At 36.8% G+C, this 24,499-nt stretch overlaps 1 protein-coding gene across 4 annotated transcripts in view; it reads right to left on the bottom strand.

The window, feature by feature from the left end:
* Positions 1 to 24,499, bottom strand: part of FAF1 (Fas associated factor 1) — a 179,971-nt gene that overhangs the window by 126,712 nt on the left and 28,760 nt on the right. For all 4 annotated transcript variants that reach the window (XM_082312728.1, XM_082312725.1, XM_082312727.1 and 1 more), the window contains 4 exons: positions 10,693 to 10,739; positions 7,492 to 7,700; positions 4,064 to 4,155; positions 3,615 to 3,703 (listed from right to left, as the gene is read on the bottom strand). In XM_082312728.1, coding sequence (XP_082168854.1) covers positions 3,615 to 3,703; positions 4,064 to 4,155; positions 7,492 to 7,700; positions 10,693 to 10,739 — 437 coding nt within the window. The remainder of the gene's footprint in view (positions 1 to 3,614; positions 3,704 to 4,063; positions 4,156 to 7,491; positions 7,701 to 10,692; positions 10,740 to 24,499) is intronic.

Raw genomic sequence — 24,499 nt, 5'->3', positions numbered from 1 at the left:
ATAGACAATACTAATAATTGGAGTTGCAGGTTACATCGTTCTTAATTAACACTCTGCTACAGTTGATAACGTACAACAAGACACCATGCCACAATCACCACTGCTCTGCAACGATCTAAGACACAGGCATTCAGCGATATATGTACTCGTTACTTGAAAAATGGGGGTTGTGAGGTTTTTTCCTATCCACACAGATGATATCCACGCTTCATAAATAAGTCACAATCGCTTAGCAAAAATACATTATTTGTAATAATCTCCAAGTTATGCACCTGGTCAAATAGCTTTTAACTGTTTTGAACTTTCCAAGGATTCATCAGGTGTAACAAAGTATCTGAGACTTTAAGTTATTTAGCAAAAAAGTATAAATATAAAATACATTATATCCATTAAAATGACAACTGAAGAAAAAAATTGATAAAAAGCACTTCCCAGAACATGCCAGATAGAAAGGAGAGACGATCCGGATGACCTAGCTCCATGGACAGACCCGCATGCCTACACTGTTGATGCTCCCCTCTTACATTCTCCTAAACCTTTTCCCTGAACTGGGTATTGCCAGCTTTCAAGAAGCACCCAAGGCAACAAAGGGAAGGAATTGCACTCCAAGGAAGTGAAGAATCTAATCTGACAAAGCTGGTGCAAGGGATCTCTCCCCTTGGACAATTAAATGATGGACATTCTTTGGCACCTTTCCTTTTAAGACTGCTTGCCAAAGGAAATCATGTTCTTCTCCACCCGCCTGTCCCATCTGCTAACTTTTGAGCATATTCACTCATTTCAGGGAGGTCTGACAGCGTTATAAAGGTCTCAAAGACTGGGTGTAAATCAACAGCTGGGTAGAGGAAAGGGACCCAAGTTACTACCCACCTCAGTAGAAGGCTGCATTACAAGCATAGTATTTTATACTCCATCCAGCTGACCTCTGGCCAACGATCTCAGAACTACCCACAGCATATGATTTCACCTTTCCTTTGATATTACCTGACTACCAGCTGGAGAACAGAGGCAGGGCAGGTAGACTGTCTATGCAGGGGGAAAAAAAATTACATATGTGCTACAAAATACATGGGAAGAACTGGAGGCAGTGTCAGATGTAGGTGAGATCACAGGAAGCATGGAGGGAGAGGGCTGAGTTACTGCAGCCACTGGGATGAGGCAGGAATTCACTAGAAATCAGGTTTCATTATGTCCACAGCTCACACAAGAGGTTGTTATTGTTCTGGATATCGTGCATGGATAAGTATGGCTTTGCCAAGTGAAATTGTGGAAGCAGGGCACATAACCCTACAGGTTTAAATTTAATCTTTACACATCAATTTACTAGTATGCAGTTGTAATTCACTGTGTTTCTATTACCTATAAAAGCTTTAGATATGCCACTGATGAATGAAGATACCCTAGGAGATTTTTGTTTGTTTAAACTGCAAGATCACTTTGCTATTTCATTTAGATGCTAGTTTTAAGTCAGTTCTGGGTTAAGCCTATCCAGTCTGTCACCATAAACTTCAATGCTCACATACCAATATGCTGGAAAAGGATGTTTCAGACACTGTTCTCCCTCAGTGTCAAGAACAGGCACAAATTGGAGTTTATAGAGCTGTGACCAGATTGCTCCTTTTAAGAAGGGCATATACATAAAATATCACATACTGAAATCTCAGGCTTTTCAAATATCGCTTTCTGGACATATTCAAATCACAACTATTTCTCTCTAGTTCAAAATAGAAGACATTTGAAGAAAACGACAGATGAACTCACAAAGTAAGAGGCAAAGTTCCTCAACATCCATTAATAATAGATGTGAGCATGATGCTTTTAAAAATTGTGGGTAACAAACTAATCTGAATAATAACTGACCTAACAGTAGGCAGTAAACAGTGTAACTGGGTTTGGTACATTGCTTCAATTAGATGTGTTTTGATCTGCATTGATGCTTTAATTGGAGGCAACCCTCCCCTTTCATCTAGAATTTATGACTTCAGGGAAATAATCTAGCCTTCAAATTATCCTTGTTTAAGTAGCCACTAATTAATCATCGTTTGCTATCCCAAAGTTACCAACTTTATCTTAAAAATATCCAGAACTAATCTCCACTACGAAACAAGTATAAACTGTAAAGGTAACAACCACTTTGATTTTACTAGCAAGTAAAGTTCTTTTAAACGATTCATCCAATATAAAAACCGAAGAACTGTTTTTAAGCAATTTGTTGTTATATAGTTTATTGCAGTTGCAATAAACCACATTCTTCAGACCCCAGTTTTCCTTCCAGAATCAAAGAAATTCAAATTACAATATACAGTGATACCTGGGTAGAAAATTTTGAAATTGGAAATGGATTTAAAGCAAACAAACAAACAAACAATTAGTATCTACAGTGTTTTTCCACAATATTTTCACTGTCCTTCAATTAGCTGCTTAGGTGCAATGGCTTATTGTCCTCACACACAACTACAGCTCCTGTTTGCACATACAGTTCACATACAGCTCCCCACCACTCTGCTTCCTCTGTTCCAGTGCCATTATTCCCTCTCTTAATGCTTCTTTTCTTTATTATTATTATTTTTGTAATTCATATCAGCATTCTTATTTCCTCCACAGACTACACAGTTCGGTGCACAAGGACATTTTAGTAATATATTAAGTACTTTTAGCCATTAGGAAACCAGTTCTTTATTTCCATTGATTGTCAAAGAATTTCCTTCATCAGTAATACGACCGCGTTTGTAGAATATTCTCCTATAGACTACAACAGCAGAAAACCAACTCCCTCTTCAGACAACTTGAAGGCACTCTAGTCTAATGATCATGCAATTTGACCAGTTCCAAATGCAACCTTCCCTGCTCGCTTGCGGGTCCGGAGCAGCGCTGCTCTTCCAGGCTCAATGACTGGGCACCCTCTAGTGGCTACCGAATAAAATTAGTATTTTCCTAGTAAACACCTCATACAGGTCCGCCTTTGAGAACGGGAAGGGCAGGAAAGAAAACGAGCCAAAGTAATCAAAGTAATTGCAAATTACTTTATAAGAGTAAAGATTCCATTTTCTATAAAGTAACATTTCATTTTCAAACGTTAGCAATATTCGCTGACATATGAACACTCACCATTAACTTTTTGAGTATTCAAATCAGTAATAAAAGATATCCTGCTCAGTTAGAGGAAATAATCATTCAGCCTATCTATGTGCATTTTAAAAGTCCAAGAAGATAAGATAAAATAATGTAACAAACAGTTCAGAAAGAAAATTCTGATCTGCTGGCAATGATTTATACAATTTTCTGTTAAATGAACCAACATAATGCAGTAATCTATGAAAGGCCAGCTCTCAGATTCCAAAAATCGAGACCAGATTTTTGTTAAATGAGTCATCACATCTGGAAGGTGTAAAATTCTGTATGTACCTAAGTGGTTCATGTACCACACAAAGGTTTTAAAAAACTCAACCTTCTTTTCAACAATGAGGTGCTGAGGTAGTTCATCCCAACACTTACTAGAGCAGTGAAAACACTTTGTATTTACTGATTGCAGATTCCTGCAAGGATACATGTGGCTTCATAAAAACCATACAAAACTAAATCATACAAGTAGAATTTATGGCCAAAAGACTTACCCAGAATGACTTGAAGAAGGAGGAGGCAGGTCAGGCGTTAGAACATAAAGACTATTATTTTTTGGCAAGTGTAGAGTTTTTAAAACAGTCTGAGGGGAGAAAAATCATCATAAATATCAAACATTCACCAATTTCGACATATTATTTTATTTCTTTTAATTATTGATACTTATTTACAATGCCACCAAATATTTTGTTTCAAGATATACTTACTGTTAACTTCATAACATCCTTTTTGTAGGTGGGACATGTTATATATAAAAACAACACAAATTAAAGTGATTTGTCCTGATTTTTTTTGCAATGTTTTAGTTTAAGAGTTCCTTGTATGCCACTCAAGACATCTAATTCTGTTTGAAACTCACAATTCTTGCATTGTAATCCCCACCCACAGATGCTCAGTTTGAAACTCTGAGTTCAGTTAACTGAGAACAGAGTTGAAAACTTACACTATCATCTACATCTCCAGTCTTCCACCCTTTTAACAGCATTTTAGATGCAGGAATCTGAAGTTCATTTTCTAGAATATGTTTGATATCTCCTAAAGGGAAAAAAAAGAAAATATATAAAATATACACACTTAACTGCTTTATTGCAAACAGTACTGAGATATAGGTAAAAAATGAGAGCAAGAAAAGATTTACTATGAAAACCATTTTTAATCTAGTTACCCTTTTAACATGCACTTCAAACAGTAAAGGACAAATGAAGCTAAAAAATAGAATCACATAAAGCATGAATGATTGGAGAATCACATGAGGATTTGACGATTTGGACATGTATTTGAATAGTTCTACACTGCGTATGCTAGACACAGACATTTGCAGATGCATGCTATCTGGAGCAATAAAGAGGGTGCGTATTTTTGACACCCAATTCCATTATCAATAATCCGACCTAAAGAACTGGAGTGTTCAAACAATTTAACTGCTCTGACAGCTTTTTCAATGTTTTGCACATTTCGATGCTCTCCTCTCCCTGTAGTTACTACCATCATAAAATAATTCAGGCTGGAAGCTACCTCAGGAGGTCATCTAGCCCAAGCCCAGCTCAAGGGTCTGATTAAACCAGTTCAGTCAAGGATTTGTCCAGCTGACTCTTAAACATCTCTAAGGATGGAAGTTTGGTAACTTCTCTGGCCAACTTGTTCCAGTATTTCACCACTCTCACAACTAAAAAAAAAAAAATAAATAAATCCTTATATCTAATGGGAATTTTCAATGTTGTAAACTATCCATTGCCTCTCATCTTATTATCATGCACCTCCAAGAAGAGTCTAGTTCCATCTTCCTGTGTCCTCCCAGCAGGTAGATGTAGACAGAGGTAAGCCCTCCACGTCTCCCCTTCTCCTCCCCAGGCTGAATAAATCCCGTTCTCTGTGCCTCTCCTCCTACGTTGCCATGTGCTCCAGTCCCCTGACTATCTTGCTGGCCTCTGCTGGACTCACTGCAGAATGTCAACGTCTGTCTTGTACTGGGGACCTCAATATTGGATGCAGTGCTTCAGATGCAGTCTCCCAAGTGCTGAATAGAGGGGAATAATTATTTCCCTGGATCCACTGGCTACACACTCTTGCTAACACAGCCTAGGACATGGCTGGCCTTCTTCACTGCAAGGGCGCACTGCTGATGCACGCCTAGATCTATTTTTTTTGTAAAGTTGCTTTCTAGCCTGTCAGCCGTCAGCCAGTTATCAGATGGGATAACATGGAGTTATCCTATTCCAGATGCAGGCTTCAAATTTGCTTTCTTTCAACTTCATGAGGCTCCTGTCAACGCATTTCTCCAGGCTGTCCAGGGCCCTCTAAATAGCAGCCTTGCCCTCCAGAATATCAGCCACTTTGTCTGATCTGGTATTCTTTGTGAACTTGCCAAGAGCGCTCACCTTAACAACCAGATTTTTAATAAAGACATTATGCAACACTGGCCCCAGGATCAACCGCTGAGGGAGGTCCCTAAACTAGTAACTGTTCACCAGTCAGACTTGGCAATTATCTACCTACCTTATCAGCCCACTTATCCAGTCCTTATCTTAACAATATGACTATAAGAATACTACAGCAGTGTGTCAAAGGCCTTACTAAAGCCAAAGTGACATCCACCATTCTCCCCTTGTCCACAGAGCCAGTCATCAAATCATAAAAGGCAAATTACATTGATTAGGCACAATTTGCCCTTAGCTGGTTGTTCCAGATCACCTTCTTTACTTTTCTGTGTTCATTAAGGTCTTCCAGAAAGATTTTCTCCATAATCTTCCCAGGGACCAAGTTCCGCAATCGCCATTGAACAGTAGGCTCACTTTTTCCTTAGCCTTTCTTTTCATGCTGATGTACTTACAGAAGCCTTTCTAATCCCTCAGTGGTTTCAGCTCCACCTGAGCTTTAGTCTAACTCCAAACCTGCATATTCTGGCAACATCTCTGTATTCTTCCAGGGTAGCCCCTTCTACCTTCTGTGTAGTTTCTTTTTGCATTTAGCTTAGTCATAAATTCTTTGTTCTTCTGTGCTGGCCTTCTGCCATGCTTGCTCCTCTTTCTGCATGTTGGAAGGGACTGTTCTTGTGCTTTGAAGACGTTGTCCTTGAAAATCAACCAGCTCTCTTGGGCCCCTTTGCCCTCAGGGCAGTCTCTCATGGGATTCTGCCAAGCAGATCTCTGAAAAAGCCAAAAATCTTCTTTCCTGAAGTTCACGGCTGAAATTCTACTATTTGCCTTGCTCACTTCTCTCAGGATTTTAAACACAAGGCTGCCCTCAATCTTCATATGCCAAGATACAGACAAAAGTTCTACACTGACTGCTTCTGCCCTACAGCTTAATCATTTATACCTGACAGAAGTTAATAAGAAAAACTAAAATAGTACAGCTGCAAAATTCTGATTTGATCTGACTTTTTATCTGCTTTGCATGAATGCAACTCAGCGCAGTGCAGTGGAAAACATGAAACACTAATCAGGAATTCAAACTAATCACCACTGGGTGGCACCAGCCAATACCAAATCGAATGCTCAAAAGACGAGGGTGAAAGTTTTAATTTCAATATTTTGTCACAGACATAAGGCTGCAGCACTGAAAATTGTTTTAATCAACTATTTCTTCATTTAGTTCCTTATTTTGATCTGTATAGAGTCTTCACTTAAAAAAAAAGTAAAAAAAAAAAAAAAAAAAAAAAAAAAAAAAAACCAACAAACCACACCACACCAAACAAATACTCTTCGTCCTTAGCAAAACTAAATTAACTCACAGTTTGGGGAGTGTAAAAAATAACATGCTCTGCAATACTAACAATAGCATATTTCTAACATACTGCTACAAAATGCATCAGTTTTAGGATAAAGACAATAAAACTTACAAAAGAAATCTTAATTTGCTCAAACAGGTTAAATAAAAATTGAAAAAAGAATGCAACAATGCTCTTCACACTGGAAAGAATTCCTCTCAATCTTGTCACTAATCCTACACAGAAAGAGATGCCATACAGATTTGAAAAGGAAATGCCAAGATCATCCGCTTATTAGTAGATTGCATCTACACTAATCCTACCCCAAATTACATTTTCATGCCTCAACTTAATCAGTAATCTCCATTTTGTTTCTGCAGCAAGTTCATAAGTAAACTAGATTTCAAAATAAGTATTTGATAGATCACTAACCTTTACAATGGATTAGTGAAATTTTGTTTTTTTAAAGCTGCAAAGAGATTTGAAAATGGTTAGTAGCTGTGGAGGCTGCATTTTCTGGGGGATTTTTTTCTTCTTTGAGGGGTTTTGGTTTGCTTTGCTTTTTTTTAGGATTTGGATTTCTGGGATTGAGGGTTTTTTGTTTGTTTTTGTTTTAACAATTTTACCACAACAGTTTTAATTTCATTTTTACAAATCCTTACCAACTGTGGAGCTGTCTTCAAGTACTACATCCACATTTCTGTCTCTATACTCAACCCTGAAGTCAAGCATACGAGGTTGTCTTTCCACTATTTGTCTAGATGGCACTACATGGCGAAACGCTGAGGATGAGGAAGGAGTTGAAGAAGCTGCTGTAGTATGACTTGTGGGGCCATACGCTGGTCCATGTAAAGTCTCTCCACCGTACTCACTGAAAGATATGCACATAAGAAGGTTTAAATGGAACAGCTTGAAATGTTTAAATAAAAGTTAGGAAAGCAAAATGGACAGTATTATTCACTTACTGTGGTCCACAGCACACACCTCTTGAATAACTATACTGTCATATCTGAAAATACTGTTTTATTAATAATTAGAAAATAGCTTTCATATTAGCAATATTAACATTTCAGGGACTCAGAACAGCTTAGATGACAAACAGGCATTTAAGCCATTATTTCAGTCTAAAGTTCACTATGTAATTAATATCAGAATTATCTTGAGAAGAAGCATTATCTCCAGCTCCAGGAATGCTGTGACCATATAAAAATCAGCACCATGGCAACCACCAGCTTTCTACATCATTTGGCTAGTATCACATGGAAATGAGAATAAGGAATAAAACTTAAAATACTGCATGTGTATTGGTATTTTCCAATACCAAATTAGTGGAAAACAAGTCAGATATGAAAATAGTTATGTACTTAAGGTAAATAAATAAAGATAACGAGGTATATATTGAAAAAAAAAAAAAACCAACCTAGAAGTACACAGTAAATCAATGCTGAATTGCAGCCTTTAAGTTCAAAATCCTTTGAGCCTCCTGGACATTCATATAAGGATGTCTCCATACCTGGCTCAAGGATACATACAGCGTTACAGGTCAGAATAAATTGGGAACCCCTCCCTACCCAGAAGCACTTCATCTTCCTCAGTGAGCCTCTCCACAAAAAGCATGTAACTGGGATTAGAAACAAAGGTAACAAAACATGAAACTTAAGGAATGTTACTCCAGGCCCAAAACACCCTATAATGTACAGAAATTAAGTTTGGAAGGCAAGAAACTTCACAGGGCAAGCCTAGAGCTTTGCCTTGTAGATGTTCTTCCCATGAAGATTATCTGTCTGGGCAGTTACAGCATATCATGAAGGAGGATGCGAGCTAATAAAATATATGCACTGAAAGAATGGAAGCTGAGCAAAGAAGGATTTAGGAAATGCTGAGATGTAAGTTGTCTCATTTCCATTCTTAAACAGAACTTATTTGAAAAACACATTCTGCCCTTCTTGAAGACACCATGAGATCTGTCAATGGAAATGCTTCTTATAGCAAGTCAAACCTGTCATCTAGAGGAGGCCTGAACTTACAAAAGCACAGATGTGCACAGCATGCATGTCACAGAAGTGCCAAAGTTACACAGAGCTATTGCAAATCCCATCATTGTGCCTTCCACATTTGAAAAATGTGTTATGCTTGTAAAACAAGGGGCTCCTTCACTTCTCACATCAGTAGGCTCAGAGGGATGAATTTCCAGCTACAAAGACCTACACGCAAAGACCCATGCTCAAAGGTCAAAGACCCACTTCAGAGGTCTAAAGAGTACAGGAAACAGTCTTATTTTCAGGATTTAAAGAAGTATAAATACCGAGTGATATGTTATTGTCTGAAATGTGATGGCCAACTATGAATTAAGTACTATAACCATTTTGTTCACAGATCCAAGAAGCAATGAATATACTGATTCTCAGGACTGGATTTTTTTTTTTTTTTTAAACAGAATTGAATTATAAAATATTTTTTTTTCCCTTCAATAAATTAACTTACTTCAAGTCCAGTTGTATTATTTCTATTTGATTCCACCACAAAAGGCATCCTACATATCTGACTGGCAACCTCTAATGGAACATAAAAAGCTTCACGTCAGTAAAGTAAGCCTCATCTGAAAACCACTGGAAACTATGCTTCTAAGTCCTCTGAGCCTCCTTCTAAACCACTTCCATTTGAAGAAAAAAAAAAGGGGGGGGGGGGGAAGATTTGAGACACATTTGACTGTCTAATCATTTCTAAAAATGAATACATTAGTGTGGAAGAAAGCTGTAAGTGGACACTGGCCCAGCAGCTTGTTATCCAAGTCAGGCATAACTCCCCAGCTCCTTCCCCCTGACCAAATGGTTCCAAACATTCTGGTATTTTGAATATAAATACTTTGAGGTCAGGACTTATTAACAAAGGTACAAAGAGTGCTCAACACAACCAAGAATTGATCTGAAATAGACTCAGTAGGCCTTATTGTAAACATCTAGTAACTTTACTGAGCAAACAAGGTTTTATCCTGAATCAGAAACTGACTCTATTTAATGATAGCTTTAGTAAGTATTGACGGAGATGCCAAAACACCACTTTACCTACATTATGTATCTTTTTTCATCATTAAAATAAACTTTTTAAAATAGTACACTGAGTATTTTTCTAAAGAAAATTTTAAACATTATTTTACTGTCTCTCTCAAGTAGCTCAATTCCTGTTCTGCTGTTTTCAGTTGCCTCATCAGCACTTAGGAGTTCATGCTTCAGTGACTTCAAGATATCCAAGCATTAGTATACAAGCCAAAATTTAATTCAGAAGCTAAAAGAAAATCAGTAAAGCTACTTTTAGAAGGGAGCAACCTTACTTTATCTAACACAGTATCTGCTGCCTGTAATTCAATTTAAAAAAAAACAAAAACCAAACCTACAAAAATATCAATATTTTTGGCCAGGGACAGGGAAGCATGGAATATCAATACCTTTAAAAATGCATGAGGAAAAAGAAAATACTTAGCCAGGAACATCTAGTGGATTTGCCTTACAAATTTTTAAATCTTTGCAGGGGAGGAAAAAAAAAAATAAAAAATAAAAATCCTGACATCCAAGACAGCATACCAAAATCCAGCCTTAGTAAAGAGACAACCCTGCACAGAATGACCCAACAATCAATGAATTCAAAATAAAAATTAACTAATTTGAATAGGTGTTCGAGCTGGTCCTCCATCAGTATGGGAAAAATTGAACATTAAATCAGCTTTGCCAGGAATAGAATTTGTGGCTCCAGAAACTGCTTTAAAAGGAGAATTACATCATCTTCTTAGGATTCAGGAACAAAAAAAATGTAACTATTACCCAGCATCATTCTCTGTGTGTACTACTCCAATCTTCCGTGCTTACCTTTGTAGAATGCCGTTTTCTTGTGGTATTACACCATTTATAGCTGCCTGAAAAGGAGAAAACAAATTTTAAGTCAAGCATACAGAGCGACAAAAATAAATCAGAACTTCTAGAATATGTTTTAAAGAGTAATTAGCTTGCTTTAAAATATGCCATAAAATGTTCTCCATTCCGTGAATATTCTTGGTAAACAATATTGTCATTAAAGTACCTGCATAAAACCAAAACCATATCTAAGTGAAAATGAACATGAACCGAAGCTCAGACTCCTATATGCATGCGATGGATTTCCCAGGTGGAATGCACGGGAATAAACTGCATGGCCCATGCTCAGTACACTTGGTACATACATACAGTGAGCATATTGCTTTCAGATACATCGAGCTCACTGTGCACAGACAAGGCAGCCAGCCAGCACGTACAGAGAAAATCTAATGTTTCCCAGAAGTATCAGACCCGCACAAGCCTATAAACCTGCACAGCTGCACATACACTGCATGTTGCAAGCCTGATGTGTTCACGCATTGCTGAAGTCAGCACAAATGGCTACTCAACAGCACATATACCTCGATCACACCTACGCCTTCCAGACAACCTGCTTCTAGTTCACACAAACACCACCTAGCACGTGCCAGAAATGACTACCCCCAAAATTCCAGCAATCTTCAGGTAGAAGAGGAAGTATATTTTCAGTAAGGTTTATGTGGTTAAATATCACCCCATGCTGTCCTGATCACCAGAATAAACAAAATATTACTTATAGGTGTAGAAGTACAAACCTGGCAAGCTCCATTCAGATTTGGTCTTATTTGAAATTACAGAATTATTACCTATAAAAATATCCTAATGAATTCTAACTCATATTAAAATGCATTGTTTTTAAAATAGGCACAACATACCCCTGCTGCAAGTTCAAAAACCCACTTCTGACAAAATTGTCTCCTCAGCCTGTTACAGCATTGCTCCATTGCAGAAAGTTTTAATGCATTTCCAGCACATCCGATGCTATAGAAGTTTATATAAACTTTGAAGTTATATGTAAGTCAGGATGAGGGAAAAACTTGGAAAGCAAATAAGACTCTCTTCAACAATATTTAGAAGACAACTTATTTCAGACTGCTTTATACCACCAAAAAAGTGTTTTAAAATCATCTAGGATTGCTAGGATTTTTCAGATTTGAGGGGCAGTGAAAGTGATACCACATGAGCTGGTGAAGATGACTTACACATTTTACTCCTCAGCTGATTAAACTTTGTTCTGATTATCATTAGAAGATACGGGAGTAAAGATGTCAGAACCCCACCTAACTTCAGACTTTTAATCCTAGCCCAGCAGTGGACTGATAAGGTGGAACAGCACGGGAGGGAATTTGACAAGGAATGAGAAAGAATTCAAAAAAATCTAGAGAGGAAAAAAAAAACAAACCAGACCTCAAAAGACTAATTCTATTTCGGCTCTTTGATGATCTTTATAATCACTAGTGTCTTCACAGGTACATATTTGTTAGGCTTAAAGGTAAGATTAAAGAGAGCTTGTAGCATCCCACTAATCTCCATTTTCTGCTGTACCAGCAGTGATTCATGCATTTCTACTATCACAGCTTCTAATATCCATTCTGATGTGTCAGATACACCTGACCTGTTGGCCAGAATACCTGGTGAATGAGTGTCTGGTCCCTAATGAAGAAGAGAATGCTGACATTTAGAAGCTCATAGATTCCCTGGTACTCCAGGAGGATGAAGTCAAATACTGCAACTGAACTATGGACAGTCATCATCTACCAACATCGTTTTTACAAATTAACATTAAAAAAAAAAATGCACCTTGAGTGCTTAATAAACACAAATCTTGATATCGTCTAATTTTAAATGCTATGCATTCTTTTTCTATGAATATGTTAGCATGATTTTTTTACAATTTCCATTCATAGTTAAGGCTACATAAAGTTAGAAAGTATTTCTGCTGAACTCAGCTAAGTAACTATGATATTGCAGAAAAATTTATCATGTACTTAGAGACAAATATTGCATAAATAATAGCAAAAAAGGCAGGCAAGGAAAAGGGTCCCAGGTATCTGTAAGCTACAGCAACTACCCATAAGGCTGTATCAAATTACAGTGAAAACAAAGCTTCCTACCAGATCAGTTTTTAAATCAGTTTATCCACCGTGCATGGCAATAATCAGTGGTTTCTTTCTAAGAACGTGTCTCATTTATCATCATTGTGGTTTTTGCAGTCATACATAGCTCTTGATCATGTTCATCTAATAAACCCCCAGGAAAAAGTGGGAGGTTTTGGTTTGTTTGGGTTTTTCTGGATCGGTTCCCCCCGCCCCGATACTCTTCAGGAACATACATTTCTTTCCTGTCAATCCACAGATAAAGCCGGTTGAAAGACAAAAATATCCTTTATTTTGCATCTGTAGGATACGGAGAGCAAATACAGGTTTTAGTACCTCAGGACCAACACTAATAATGATCTGCTGGTGCAGCAGAATTCTCTTTACTCTGAGAAAAAGAAGCTGCTGCAGCTATGAAGAAATATAGCACAGCGTGGCACTTCCACACTTTTTCTGTCAAAGCTCATGTCTCAGTCTCAGAGGATTAAATGAGCTCAAACTTTTTCTAAGCCTAGTTAGAGGGGTTAAATATGATAGAGGCTCCAAGCTATCTTCTTTAAAACTGAATAACTCATTTGTTCATGTTCCCAGTTTTGTAAACTTGATGACATTTAAGGGGCACAGCAGTAAGAAAACAGCAGCAGAAGCATTATGTACTTTTTTGATGGAAAGACCTCTATTAACCACACTGTAAAAATAAGGAGTCTGGACACTGTTTGTTAAGCAAGATGGAAGACTAAAATTATGTAGACAGCAAATGGTAGCAGTACATATGTAGATATTGCATAAATATTAAATACCCATGTTCTTACAAGACATCTATAAGTAGACCCTGAAATGAAAATAAGAAAAAGGAACAACCATCTGCTTTAGAATTTCACAGGAGGAAGGTTGTGACTATTAAAAAAAAAAAAAAAAAAAAAAAAAAAAAAAAAAAAAAAGAACAAGTTATTAAGGCTAGATCTGTTCCAGGCTGTTCTTCCCCAATGTCAGTCCCCTTTGAGAGAGGATCAGGTCTCTATGGTTAAGCAAACATTCAAAGGTATTAATTTTTTTTGTCCTTCCATACAGGGATCATTTGATCATCAAAAACAGCCTGTGTGACTAATGTACAGTAATGAAAAAAGATGTATTACCCTTGAAATAATTTTAATAACAGGTGCAGTAAATCTATTCATGGGTTATTAACTATAAAGATACCATGTCTGGCTCAGAAAATTTCTTCAGCTCCCAATAATCTGTTGCTGAGAGTGCTGCCAGGGAAGTACCACTCCGTACTTCAGCTGTTCTCATACTGTGTACATCCACGAGTGTCACTGCTGGATACGGGGGACCACAACTTCAACAGGTAGTTTACCTGTTCTAATGCTATCACTATTTAAAGAGTGAAGCTCGCCTTAAGTGGAAAATTATAGGGGTTTTATATGATTTTTTTTTTTCCCCAAAGCCAAGAATCTTAGGTGTGTCTCAGTGTTACCCATATACAAACTCTATCGTAACACTGTTCAAACTTGGAACAGAGGCACAGAAGCAAGGACATAATCATTGTTTCGATGACAATATTCCAACAACTACCAGGCCCACAACTTATTTTAGGAAATCATAAGCCAAATTTAGTTATTCTTCATTTATACATTTTGTTTAGAGATATCACTCATATATCCAGAAATTGAAACAGTTTATTTAAGAATTTATTAAGCCCTGCATGACCTGATCTAATTGGATCAGCTTTTGACTAGACCGACATCCAGAAGTAACTTCCAATTTCAATCACTCTATGACTCCATCACCCAACGGTATAGGATATATTGGTAAATAGTACTGAGAATACTGTGAATCATTTAAATGAACGGGAAGACAGGAATATAATACTGGACTGATAAGTGCCAATTACAAAGGTTGAAAGTAACAATACTTTTTTTGGTGTTTGTTTCAGAAGCAAGCTTCCAGTACCAAAATATATTAAATCCAACTTCTTTGTTGCTTCCCACAAACATAGAAAACAATAAAGCAATAGGGTTAATAAAAGGTTACCAAATTCCTTAATAGTTTGGGCAACCCAGAAACTCTGCGGTATTCTACAGACAGACTGAAATTGTTTAAGTGCCTAAAGACCATTGTGAAGCAGACTGTGAAATTTAAAGTTTTTCCTCAAGGGAATATTAGCTTAAATAGATCAGTCAGTTCTGAGTAAATGTGACTATCTTTTACGACTACAAAACAGTGTTAGAGAGAAAAATAAGATGAGCCATTTCTTAATAACCTGATGAAGCAACAATGTTGATGACTTCTCTCAAAACACACAATTACAGCACTAACAATTTAAAAGCAATTAAGTATATCTTACAGTGACTCTCATCCCAGGGGAATGAGGGTCCTATGAATAATTATGAACAAACTGTGGTATTTCAGAGAGCACAAAAACTAAACTCCGGAGTTTAAAATACTCAGTGGTTATCACTAAGTTTGAAAACAGACTGGATTTACCAATCACATTATTTAAAAGCAGAGGTCTACATATAGTGATTGTATATTCAAACAAGGCAGGGAATTCATTCCTCTTTATGAACTACAGATAGGAGATAGTTTTTAAATTTCCAGAATTTAAAAATTATATTTAGATTAATTATCTTAAGACTTAAAACCAGGCCCTGACAAAAGCACAGTTAAAGGCTTTTGCAATGGGTGAGGTGGGAGATCTTCCTCTGTGGCCATCTCTTGTTCCCTCTCCTTCCCAGTCTCCGTACCACACAATGATTTTCGCTGACAGATACAGACCCTGCCCTAGATATAGATCCTTTAAAACCTTCCCCATTCAAACCCCTATCCCAATGAAGAGCAAGAGCTTTTATGACATAAGATCAACTTTCCAAAACACGGTAGTAGAAAACACATCTCTGAGCAAAAGAAGGCGGCAAGTTCAAGCAGCATGATGCTGGAAGAACAACCCTTTCAGAAGAGCAGGCTAGAGAGATGTAAATACCGTGCACATGTGAAAGCTGCATGAGTTTCATTGAGATAAATAACCATATCAGCTTAACACAACCAGTACAAGTTTATGTATGAATCATCTCACACAGAATTTTAAAAGCCTTACTTAGGTTTGACCGAATTCAGCAAGTAAGACCACTTCAGTCTACTTAATAAAGCCCACACAGAGCTTTACATTTGTTTAGCTAAAAATTGAGAAGGTTTACATTAAACAAACACAGCACACAAATGAGACATAGACACAGGGTCAGAGAACTGCCATAGCAGATGATTTAATCCAAAATCCAAAGCTATCTAACCAAACAGTATCAACTGCTTCAGAAAGTCATGGGGAAATATAATGGAGTAACTTGCTCATGGAGCATTTTCTTCCAATCCCCCCAGTTTTCTGTAGGTCTGACACATTGAGATTTCTAGTAATTATAATTTTTTGTTGTATTCCACTTAATGTAATAGCCTCATAACCAACATATTTAATTATTTCTATGCAACTCAGTAAGAGCTTTCTTTGATGAAAGGATTCATTTATTGTGACTTTCAAAAAATTATATTCTTCCCCAAATGCTACAACTCATGGATTTTATTTTTGGTTTAAAATGTCTGGTAAGTTAAAGAAACAAAGTTCTGAATTTTTTGTCTTTCTTTCTCATTTTGCCTTTTCTTCCTATTATATATTTAATGTCTTCTTGAGATCAAAACAATTTCTCTCGAATCACAAATTCGGAAAGTTTACCCCACACTGCTTTCTACATTAGCAGAAGACAGCTCACCATCTTAGAGGAAGGGGTGCTAGCAGCTTTTAAGGCTCTTTTTTGAAATACAACCGAAAAATGGTTGTTTTGTTGTTTCACACTACAAAACAAATAGAAACCTATTTTAATATTTGACTGATCCTTTCAGCATTTAATCTTAGATTTATTTCTCAGTCTGATTACACAAGTGACTATAACACCAAAACCTACATACAAAACCTCACTACAGAGGGAGAGATGACATGCAAGACAAATGTACTGGGGGTTTGAGTTCTGCAGAATTAAAAAAGAATGATAACTGTTATATTTTGGAATATCAGCCAGTGTTCCTGTGTGCTATCAATCCATCCTGCTTGAAGATCACTCAAGATTTGTTGATTTTAGACAAATTAAACATGTTTTTGTAAAAGCTAAAAGTGTAATGAAATCTACTAAAAGACTCTCATTAAATAATCTAAACTACACTAGAAAAATTATTTATTTTCTTTTATATTTTATGAGGTATTTCCACAGCATTGAAAGGGTCATTTATACTACTCTGTTTACAATTGTAATTCCATTGCAATTAATTCTACTCCTAATTTGGGCTAAATGTGATATCCCCCTTGAAATACAATATTCTTACTCTAATTTTGTTGCTTTCACATGATAAATTGCTTAGAAAGATTTAAAATCCATTATTTTATTTGGTATTCAAACAAAACAAAATAAATGGATGATAAAACTCCAAATGCTTTGTACAATGGAGAGCTATTTCTAAAAAAAACCAACCAAACAAACAAACAAAAAAAAACCCAAAAACAAAACTGAACAAATGTTATCCAGAGACGAAAAACAAATAATTAAATGATAAGGGATAAAGGAAAGCATTAGTGAGACAAAACATGCATGAAAGAACCGAAAAAGCAAGAGTGAATTTTAAATTGCTTCCAACCTATAAATCTGCTTGACAAAGGAACATACTTTTATATAAAACAGTAAAGCAGAACAGGAGAAGCACAAAGATTTATTAGTTCCTTTCCAGCACAGAAGTATTTCTTACAATGAAACTAACTTGCAGGGTTCTGCTATATGCATGTATATCAGTAATAACAGTAAATGTTTTAAAATAATGCTCCCCTAACAACTTTCTTTTTGGCAAATACTAATTTGGGCTCATATTCTCAACAGAACTGATAATAACGGGTAATGCCAGATATGTAGATGTGTCAAAACATTTGTTCTGACCTGCTGATACTGTGATTTCAGGAAACTGGATAAAAAGTAAGACCGCATAAACTTGTGATCAGTTTACAACAATAAAAAAAGTGAGAGATTTGGGAATAAACAGCAGAATTGTTACTAACTGATGCTGACAAAAACATACTGCAAGTATTAGTCAAATATTGCCGTCAATCTGGATTAATAGAATAAAGATTTACTGAAATCAGTTGTAATACAATCCCTTCTGTCTGTCCCCAGACATCAAGATTGTATTATGAGATTCCCAAGCAGAGGAACATGGCTTCTGTGCAGCTTTATGCAACTATCAAATCTTGCCCGTTACAGGCAAGTCTGCAATGTGTTATTCTAAACAAGAAATTCCATAAAACGTTCTGCAGAAATACCAATTATTTTAGACCAAAGGCTTTTTACAAACAAGATACACTATCACCTTCCTACATACATAGCTACTTGGAAACCATTACTTTAACAAGTCATGACTGCTATGAGTTTAAGTTATAAAAAATATTATTCGGTTTGGATTTTTAAATGAATGCAATAATATTTAAATTAAAAAATTACTAATTATGCCCCAGCAGTAACAGAAGCAACCTCTACCTTTGTTATCTTTGGCAGGCTTTTCAAGGCAAAGAAATGAGTCAGCTTTTTCCTGTAGCTTGTGTTATACTTGCTGGCATTGCCCCAGCTTTGCAAGTCTCGAAGTATTTCCAAGTGCTAGACGTGAAGTTACACCCACAAAGTTTTTACAGAATGCCAACATTTGTCCTCATCGTGGTTAAAATTTAACCAAAAGCTGTAATTGAACTACAATGAAATGTCTTCTATGCATTCTGCTTTATTTCAGCTTGCTTTCTTTACAACAAATATACTTCATGAAAAGCTGCAAAACAATAGAATTGCTAATAAAGCAAAAAATTAACATTTCATCAAAAACTGCCACATGAATATATTCATACAGATGATTCACTTCATCAGCAAGAGAGCACGCGTTGAAATAGTTTACAATTAGCACTCTAGATGTGGTTTCCCATTTCTCCCTACTTCTTTGGTGGCTTCAGCAAACTTTTTCCTGTAGTTCCTACAACATGCCGAAATGCACTAGGAAGCCTTTCAACAGTTAGATATACTTCTGTCATCCTGGGATAAAAACCCACATTTTGCACTGTTCTCTAATTTTATATTGTCACTGCATAATCCCACAAACAAAGCGCAATCTCAATAATAAATTCATAACTGGATGTATTTTCCTAGCGCAATGAAAATAAATAACATGAACAGATTTATAAGAAGCTTATGGGTCAGTATTTATCCGAGCTGAAACTCTATTTCAGCGGGAATAAAGGAAAATAATCTATTCTGAACTATCCACTCAAAACTCATTCATATAGAAAAGGAGAAGAGTAGACCATGATGTGTCTGCTACTTTCTGACACACATATATAGTTATCTTGGCCCTAGTCATTAACGTCACAAGTTTGTACAGTAATACTGCTTCACCTTCTAACTTAACAGAAAGGAATGCTTATGCTTGACATCAAAACATATTTTGTTACTCCTTAAAACACTAAGCTAGACAGCAGGAGAGTCAGATAAAACAAAGGCTATGCCTGAAAAAAATACCTGTGTACTGAATTCCCACACTTCTACCCCTCTCCTAATTATTTTATGTAAATTTGAATGACAACACTAAAATGTACAGGTTGGGGATAGCTACCCCGCAACAACATACCTTTTTGTTCAGCCTTAACAAATAAATAAATACATAAAATCACTCTTTGCTATAACATACTAGCTCTTAGCAAGTATTAAAAAGATAGAACAGGGATGAAATCTCGGGACACAAGATAATTCAAAACGTCATATAAGTACTGCCTACAGACTAAGGCCCCTTTACTGAAAAGGTGGAAGAACATGAAACATCTTATATGACAGTTTTCAAATTAGCCTAGCCATAGTCCGCAGACTGCCTAATCACTAATCAATAATAAAAGAATAATTATGCAAGATTTCGCTTAAGAGTTTGGAAACCAGAAAGTCCATTTCCAAAGTATGTAACCTACAACTTGTCTCACAGTATTTCTCCTTTTATCTCTCAACAGCCTATGCCAAACTGCCAGTACTGCAGCAACCCAGGTCTTCCAGGACCAGCTAAGGAGAGTTTATTTAAACAAAACTAGGACTGAACTGTTAAGATATTCAACGGTATTGTACGTAAATCCATTTTTTAAATACTCTACTTGGAAAACCTGATGGGTCTAGACGACTCCTGGCTTCTGTGGTAAAATCTTTCACAATTAAGGTTCACTTGCAAAATAGCCACAGCATTGGCACAGATGCTGGTTCTCAAATTATTTACTTCATTTTTCTCCTACTCATACATTCCCAGCATGACTCCATGACAGATGAAGGACTTGTCAAACACACGTTTACAAGACGTATGCAATTTTCAGTTCAACTAGTCACAGAGTAATATACCACAAACTACTTTTAGATACCTCATTACCAGCCACTTCACTATTAATAGAGTCTAGAAATTTGCTCTTAAATTTGAATGTCTCAGGATAAATTAATGCTAAGCAATCTTCATAGAAATTGCCAATACAGAGGTACAAGCCTCTGAAAATAAGTATTTGTAAAATGTAAGGTAGGTGGGTAATGCCTGCATACAGCTACAACAATACTATTAGGCACTACTGGGACCTCAGGTGCCGCTTTTTGGTTATTCTCAGAACACAAAAACTCTTTATTACAAGAAACGAGCCTTTTTCCGTGACCAGAAATCTAAGTTTATTAGTCCCATTGCTTGTTTGATCACTATGCAAGAAAAATATAAGTAAAGGTGCTAACGTCTTTAGGAACTAAATTCCATGTGTTATTTGGAAAGGAGACACACCACTTACATTACATTGCTGACAGCAAAATTTTACCTAAAAATCTACTCAGCTGTCCAGGCATTAAAATTGCATATGCAACATCCCAGCCACATGGCTTCAAAATACAGCCATAAAACACATAATCACAATCCCTTTGTTATCCTCCAGTGAACAGAGCAGGCTTTTTCTATTAGGAAAATTTAAATCAATGGTTATGAAACAAAATAAACTATTTTCGATTAACATAATCCCCTTAGTGTCTAGAAAACTATCTGCTATATTGCAAGTTAACCATTACATTTGCTAAAATTGCAAAGGGGTGGAAGATACAGATTTCTTCACAGATACTGAAGAATTATTCCAATTTAACAGGAACAAAAGGGTGTTCATCTAGAAGACACTGCCCAAGCTATACCAGTTTTACCCTGCGGGAAAAATATTTATCCCATTATACCCTCCTTCAATCAGCAATGTGAGAATTAGTCCTTTCTGATGAATCAACAAAGCTGCAAAGCATATATGAAACAGCACTAAAGAAAACACCTTTAAAGCCATGACTCTTAACTGCCTTAAAAAAAAATCCCTACCTCCTTGAGAGCGATCAGTTTTTTCAACCTCCCAAACTTCAAATAGAAGGACAAAATAATTCACATATGTAACCCTAATTCATGGTTTCCATAAAGTTGTAAACTGCACATCCCTTGGCTTCAATCCATTTAAACATGGTAGACCAAAGTGAGCCCTAAATACAGTTAGTCACCTACTAAACAAATAAAAATTTTGTAACGTTGGAATTTTAGCAGCGCCTTGAAAAGAGGAGACAAGAATGACACTGCACAGCACCAGTTTTCCACAATGAAAGCTCAAGTCTTCCCAAGCACTGAGGCTTTCAAGACTTTTTCTGTGAAATATGCACCATGTTTCAGCAGAGGAGCATTTTAAAGAAGTTAAAACTGTTTTAACCAAATTCCCAAACAATCTTTCTCAGACAAGGCTTTGCCCTGGTAAGGAGACACGGTAATTTGCTCAGGGGTTGGGGAAGAAGAGTTTGTATTTCTTACACATTCACCTGCCTTAGGAACAAAAAAGAAAGACAGAAATAAACTGGAGAAACTAAACATCCCTCTGGGTCTATTATTTGTGGGGGTAAAGTGCATGTTGAGAGGTTTTTTTGTACCTGAATAGTCCCAGGCAAGATCCATGGAAATCTAATAGTTTGGGGATAGCAGACTACAGATGAGGAAAATAATTAATTTCAGTTTTCAAATCTTTCTCTACAGACAAGCGAGAAACGGCCCCCTTCCCAGGCTCTTTCTTTACAGGGGGAACACTGCAAAACTTGAGATTCTTGGATACTTACACAATACCAGCAACTACAGCATTGATTACAGCTTTCATCACAAGATATGGCAATGTTCACGTGATCCAAGCAGTGTTTCTCAACCTCTTTTGAAAGAGCAAAGGGTCATCCAAACAAGAAAACAAATCCAAAGACCACCTTAGCTTTTTGGAAAAAAAAATCCAAGGGACAACCCTATGTAATAAAATAATAGTTTTATTCAAAACAGTCAAAAGTTTAGAACACACAAGTTAGACATTTGCTAATTTTATTCTCCCTTTAGTATGTTTGTTTCCTTGCTTGCATGTGTCAGAACGCATATATGACATTTTTATTGGGTTTGGCTCCATTTTAGTTTAAACCATAGTTGCTCTGTTGACCACTTTCTGATGCCTTACAGACCACTTGCAGGCAACAGACCAAGACTGATGCAGACACAACGGGATTAACTGCAATCTGTGCTCTTCTGGAAGTCATGTGAAACGACTGTCGCAGTGGCAATATATTGGACACTTTCCTACACCACCTGAGGTATCAACTATGGCCGTTATTAAAAGTCTCAGAAGATGGCGGTTGGGATTTGGTAGGACCATGAAGACTGGGCTACCTTGCTGCTAGCAGAGGCAGTCTTCCTTCCTTGAAGCACATTACTGAGGTGACAAAGCAGCACTCTTATTCTGCAATTAAAGAATCTTAATTTCCTCCACATGTATTAGTGGTAGTGTTTGGTCTTGTTTTGCTTTTTTATTTAATAGATGAATGTGCATACAGCAGTGTGGAAAGCCATACCATGCCTATAGATCTGCACATTTCATACGGTCTTCAATGTAGAAAACATGCAAAAAGGAAACATCTGTTTTACCCAAGATGAAAGCATTCAAAAGCAAATAAAAATAATTAATCTAATAATCATAGTTTTTTTAAGAATTAGTCTCCTTTGCTACCACCCAGCTGCATAAAATACACAGCATGCTTCTGAGCTTACTCAAAGACACAGAAATGTCATTTTGGGAGCTGCAAAAAAGCCGGAAATACAAAGAATGAGAAATCAAACGATTTTTGCAAGCAAAGATCCCTAACTTTACAGAAAGTACATTAAAGACTTCCAAAGAGATTTCTGTAGCCCCTTGTAAAACAAAAGTTCACATACAATTTAATTGTGTCCTACTAGAAGAGATTAATGCTGCAGTTGGACACAGAAGAAACCTGCAACTCCTGTATTACTTGGAGAACAGGCACCGTGCCCACAGGACGCTTGCACCAGCGGGATGCCCGTCCACCAACGTTACTTGTCATTACCTAACTCAGAGCTTCCTCCTTCCTTAGCTCTGCTGGCAGCAGGATTTTGAATGCTGTCCAGGCTACTCAGTGCAGTATCAGCGAGCATAAACTAACTGAGCTGACAATAACATGTTCGACAGGACACCAAGATCCAGAAGAGGACACCTGCCTAAAATAAAACTATAAAAGCTCCTTAAAAAAAAAAAAAAGGGATACAAACCTCTGGTTCCCACAGGCAGATGTGACTGTTCATTTGACCACAGGGAGAATGTAATTAATACACAGATAAGTCCGTGTTGCTAACAGTGCAAATCCCTCAGATCTAGTTCTAATGAAAAGAGCACACCATGAACTTCTCACTAGTCCCATAGTGAGTGCTGTCAAATGTGTGCCATATTCAGTATGCAACTCTGAAGTAAAGAAAACAACAGGTCAACAATGCAAGATAAAAAGGGCCGATGTGATAAACACGATCACCATAATGTGCAGTCCTCGTTCTCCAGCCACTGAAATACAGCCCACTTGGAATGAAACAAGAGAGCTGCTAAACATACGACAGTACTGTCCCACATTTAAGGAAAAGAAATGGCCCTGTGCCAAACTTAAATTAATCACCTAGTTTGTGGAGGCAGACTAATTCAAATCGATCAAAAAAAAAACATACAAAGAGATACCACATCAAAGCTTTTGCAGGGCAAACCAGTTAGAAACAGAGACAAAAGACATCGTTAGTGTATTAGTTTTTACCAACTTGTACTGAGATTTACTACACATTATACTAAAAGAACTAACTTAATGATTACACAGCAATAAAAGATACAAATAACGGATTGTTGATAACTGTCAAAAGTCAATGGTCCATTTTCTGCCTAGGAATCCCATCTAAATTGGCTCCTCCAACAGAAACAAAAAAGAAAAATTGTAAAGCCCTAGCTCATTTTTCTCAGTTCAATATTTTTGTTTGGGTTTTTCCCCCCACCACCACCTCTTTCTTTCCAAAAGGCAACATTATGTACAAGTAAATATAAATATATAAACAAAATGGGTACTTATATTAAAACAAATCCTGTCTGACAAATAATTACTATTTTTTAAGAGGTTTTAAACAGCGAGATGCAAAAAAAACTCATCTTAGAATCACAGAATCATTTAGGTTGGAAAAGACCTTTAAGATCATCAAGTCCAAGCATTAACCTAGCACTGCCAAGTCCACCACTAAACCATGTC

This window comes from Platalea leucorodia (genome assembly GCF_965183815.1).
Source record: "Platalea leucorodia genome assembly, chromosome: 5".
Classification (NCBI taxonomy): Eukaryota; Metazoa; Chordata; class Aves; order Pelecaniformes; family Threskiornithidae; genus Platalea; species Platalea leucorodia.
This window is presented reverse-complemented; position numbering and strand designations above follow the sequence as displayed.